This window comes from Asparagus officinalis, chromosome 4 (genome assembly GCF_001876935.1).
Source record: "Asparagus officinalis chromosome 4, Aspof.V1, whole genome shotgun sequence".
In the NCBI taxonomy this organism is placed as follows: Eukaryota; Viridiplantae; Streptophyta; class Magnoliopsida; order Asparagales; family Asparagaceae; genus Asparagus; species Asparagus officinalis.
Window position 1 is genome coordinate 29,399,069 of NC_033797.1, and position 4,377 is coordinate 29,403,445.

The following is a 4,377-nucleotide window of genomic DNA, read 5'->3' on the forward strand; positions in this document are numbered from 1 at the left end:
GGAAAAAAAAGTTTCCTCCTTGGATCACCACAACGGAAAAAAGACCAGAACCACTCATATCAAGCATCTTCTACTTTTGGGGGATAGATAGTCAAATAATTAAGCCTGTAATGCCTCAGCTAGTTCTCATATTTGGTTACATAAACAACACTCTAGTGATCTCTCTATAAAACTTGCAAGCATTCATTTAATCTACACCGATAATTAAACCATGGCTTCTCTCTTAATCCTGCTCTCCACCTTGTTCCTCTCCTTCCTCCTGTACTGTCTCCTCTTCGATGGAAAGAGGAGAATGGGCCGAAGACCACCACTTCCCCCGGGCCCAAGAGGATGGCCCGTTCTAGGCAATCTCCCACAGCTTGGCACCAAGCCTCACCAGACTCTCTATGCTCTTTCCAAAGTTTACGGTCCGTTATTTCACCTTCGTTTTGGCTCTGTAGATGTTGTTGTAGCCGCCTCTGCTGCCGTTGCAACCCAATTTCTCCGGAACCACGACGTCAACTTCAGCAACCGGCCACCTAACTCCGCAGCCGAGCATATAGCATATAACTATCAGGTGCGGTTACATCCAATTAAATCTCATCTTAGAGAATAAAGCTATAATTCTCAAACCTGGCGAAACAATATTTAAATTAAGGCTTATGTTTAATTCCATAGAATAAAATCATTGAGATGCTCAAGAGCGTGTTTAGATAGACATAGTTGTAGCTCATCTTGCTCTATCTCTAAATTCGACATATAGTAAACACAAATATATTATAGTTAACACAAATACCTTAAAAATAGGAAAGTTGCACCAACATTCAAATTGAAGAGTATTTCAATAATATAAGAGTTGGGATCCTCTGGTTTTATAAATGGGCTTTTCGTTCTGACTACTCTTAACCATACAAAACCTTAAATGAGAATAAGGATGTTATATGCTCATCGAGTTTCATAAAGAAGGGTCATGAAATATGTCAAGCTAAAGAAACAAGGTGTTTCTAAGTCTTGCTTTTAGGGTGTTAAGAATCACTCGCAATTGTCGATGGACTTTGCAACTGTATGAAAATTCTAAACTTGTGAAAGTTGAGGATTATAATTTTATTCCCTCATATGCTTTCTCAGGTTTGACCATCTTTTTGTATAGGTCGTAACCTGGACTATGGAGATCGAGCGGTATATTTTTTAAATCCACTTTAGAAATTTGAGGTTAAAATTTAACCTGAATTGCTTTTGTACCATGCTAAGATGTGATAAATAATATTGAGGGTTTTATATTTATACTTCACTAGTAACAAAAAAAGATTGCTGATGCAGGATCTGGTCTTCGCTCCCTCCGGTCCACGATGGCGGATGCTCCGAAAGCTATGTGCACTCCACCTCTTCTCCACCAAAGCTCTCGACGATCTCCGCCCCCTTCGTGAAGCCGAAGTTGCCATCCTAGCACGTACACTGCACACCCGTGCACGCACCCATACTATGGTAAATTTAGGGCAAGCCTTGATGGGATGCACCACCAATGCGCTGTCAAAGGCCATGCTCAGCCGAAGAGTGTTCGTAGACGAGGAGAGCAAGGAAGCCGTAGAGTTCAAAGAGTTAGTTATGGACCTAATGAAGATAGGAGTGTTCAATATAGGTGACTTTGTGCCTGCATTGAGATGGTTTGATGTGCAAGGGACTGTCGGTAAGATGAAGAAGCTGCATCAGCGGGTCGATATCTTTCTCAATAAGGTCATCGAAGAGCATCAGGCGGCAACAGGGGTTGGAGGTGATCTGCTCAGCGTGCTGATGAGGTTGAAGGAGGATGCGCATAGTGATGGTGGCAAACTCACGAACACTAACATCAAGGCTCTCTTCTTGGTTAGAGAACTTGCGATATTTTTTTATCTTATGATTATAGTTATTAATTAAAATTTACGACAGCACCATAATTAATTGAGTTGTTTTCTGCAAAATGTTCATAACAATTTTTATTTTAAAAAATTTATTGTGCACGAATACTTCTTCCCTGAACTACGTGTCTGACATGTCAAACCTTTAAACACCTTTAAAAATTTTCAATAGCTTAATTTAGATAATATACATATAAGACGAAAGAGAATCACATAACGTCACATTAACCTTAGAAAAACCGTCTGCGAAGCCTATACTTTTCCTTTTGCGTCACTCTCAGTTCTATTCTAGATCAAAGAATGCACTTTAATTTTCAAGTCAAATTAACAAAATGAAGCCTTAGATTATTCCATTCAAAGTTCAGTATATGATATTTATTGCTCATCCATTTTCTAATAATCTCCATATTCCTTTTTTTTTGTGGGTTGTTGAAATTTATACCTTGTACAGAACTTGTTCACAGCCGGAACAGACACAACGGCAAGCACTACTGAGTGGGCCTTATCAGAAATGATTCGTCATCCAGAAATCCTTAAGAAAGCCCAAATTGAATTGGATTCGGTTGTGGGCCAAGACCGCCTTGTTAGCGAGGCCGACCTACCCAATCTTCCCTTCCTTCAGGCCGTCGTCAAAGAAACATTCCGCCTCCACCCTTCGACGCCGCTTTCCCTCCCTCACATGGCCTCCGAGGCATGCGAGGTCAACGGCTACCACATCCCTCGACATTCGACCCTCCTCGTAAACGTTTGGGCCATAGCTCGTGATCCAACAGTTTGGGCCGACCCGTTAAAATTCGACCCGACCAGGTTTCTGCCGGGCGGAAGGTATGAGCACGTTGATGTTAAAGGCAACGACTTTGAAGTGATACCGTTTGGGGCCGGGAGAAGGATTTGTCCTGGATTGAGTTTGGGGCTTACCATGGTCCAGTTTATAACTGCAACGCTACTTCATGGATTTGACTGGGCCTTGCCTGAAGGCCTTTTAGCGGAGAAGTTAGATATGGAAGAGTCCTATGGGATTACATTGCAGAGGGCGGTGCCATTGATGGTCCATCCGATTCCTCGGTTAGCGAACAAAGCTTATGAGTACCGAAATCCGGTACTTTAAGTAACTACTATTTGGTGTCGAAAAATGAAAAGCAGGACCAAGACTTATTATAGAAGATTGCTAAGTGTACTATATTTCTAATTTTACTTTGATATTAATATTAAAATAACATCTTGGACCCTATTATATCACCAAGGTGAGATAGAGAGTTCATACTTTTGGACATTTGATCAAGCACGAGAGAAGTTTTCACGGAAAAATAGCAAGTTTTAATTTTACATTTGACTAATCAACTCGACGAAAGGTTGTTAGCAACACATGACTGGAAAACTTAAACCACGCATCGACAAAACAAAGAACAACAAACAGAGAAATAATAGTGCGTGGCTGTGATCTTTTGATCCCATCCTCTTTCTCCCAAAAATTAAATTAAATAAATAAAAATAAAATAATAATAATAATAATAATAAATAAATAAATAAAAAGAAACCATAGGAAGACAGATCTTAGATAGGACGATAAATCAATAGAATCAATTTGGGATCAATAGCAGCACGTCATTCTCGCAGTCCACCCAGTTCAAAGTAAGTGCTAAATGCATAAACTGCGGACTTCTCTATCCATAGGTCAAGGATGAATGTATGTAACTCCTAAAAAAATAGTCGGGCATAGAAACCAAATGTAACATACTGCTCCACAGTGCTTTCCTTAGCTCCATAACTATCTCAGTCTGAAGATTCTGAACAACGTAACATACTGCTTTAAACCCTTAAATTATCACAATCCCAGATGTTCCCTAATAAAATAAACCAAATTCAAAAATTCAAGACGTTATACAAAGCCATGTGTTTAAATTTCAAGTAGAGAGAAGTTTATAATTTCTCAATTTCAAAATTGTAATACAAATATTTAGCAGCAGATTACAACATAATCTTATTTTCTCAATTTCAAAATTGTTGCAAGGTAATTCAATTACGAAAATAGGTATGTCAGTCAAGCATAGCATTGAATTTTTCTCCTTCTAGTAGGGTTCCTGTAGAAGATAATTTGTCTAATATTGAGATCAGCCACGGCTCATTCAAAAAAGGCAACAGGACAGCTATGCCCACACAAACAGACAAGCAAATATCAACTGAAACAGAAAGGAGACAATTGGCAACGAATCAGTTCTCTTCAATTGACGATTCAAAGATTGTTATTGAGCACCAACATTGCATTGATGCTTTCAAAATCAATGAAATGTCAGAGTTGAAATACAACACAATGGTAGAGACATTATGTGAGATGGACTTGAAACTAAGTAGGGAGCTTGATGATGACCCAATGGTATCAAGCTCAAGACATTATGAGATGGACTTGAAACTAAGTAGGGAGCTTGACGAAGACCCAATGGTAGAGACGTCGACAAATTATCACCATGGGGAGTTTTCTTCAACCAGTTATTATACCAATGAA

At 39.3% G+C, this 4,377-nt stretch overlaps 1 protein-coding gene across 1 annotated transcript; it reads left to right on the plus strand.

The window, feature by feature from the left end:
* On the plus strand, nucleotides 119-3,095 carry LOC109837072 (flavonoid 3'-monooxygenase-like). Its single transcript, XM_020405158.1, has 3 exons — nucleotides 119-556; nucleotides 1,300-1,842; nucleotides 2,326-3,095. Exons 1-3 carry the CDS (start codon nucleotides 212-214, stop codon nucleotides 2,980-2,982), a joined length of 1,545 nt encoding a protein of 514 aa, XP_020260747.1. The 5' UTR covers nucleotides 119-211; the 3' UTR covers nucleotides 2,983-3,095.

What these genes read in the sequence shown, in the direction of transcription:
- LOC109837072 (XM_020405158.1), top strand. Translation starts at nt 212, where the DNA reads ATGGCTTCTCTCTTAATCCTGCTCTCCACCTTGTTCCTCTCCTTCCTC. An exon ending in ATATAGCATATAACTATCAG is followed by an intron (nt 557 to 1,299) that starts GTGCGGTTACAT and finishes TTGCTGATGCAG; the next exon opens with GATCTGGTCTTCGCTCCCTC. An exon ending in ACATCAAGGCTCTCTTCTTG is followed by an intron (nt 1,843 to 2,325) that starts GTTAGAGAACTT and finishes TACCTTGTACAG; the next exon opens with AACTTGTTCACAGCCGGAAC.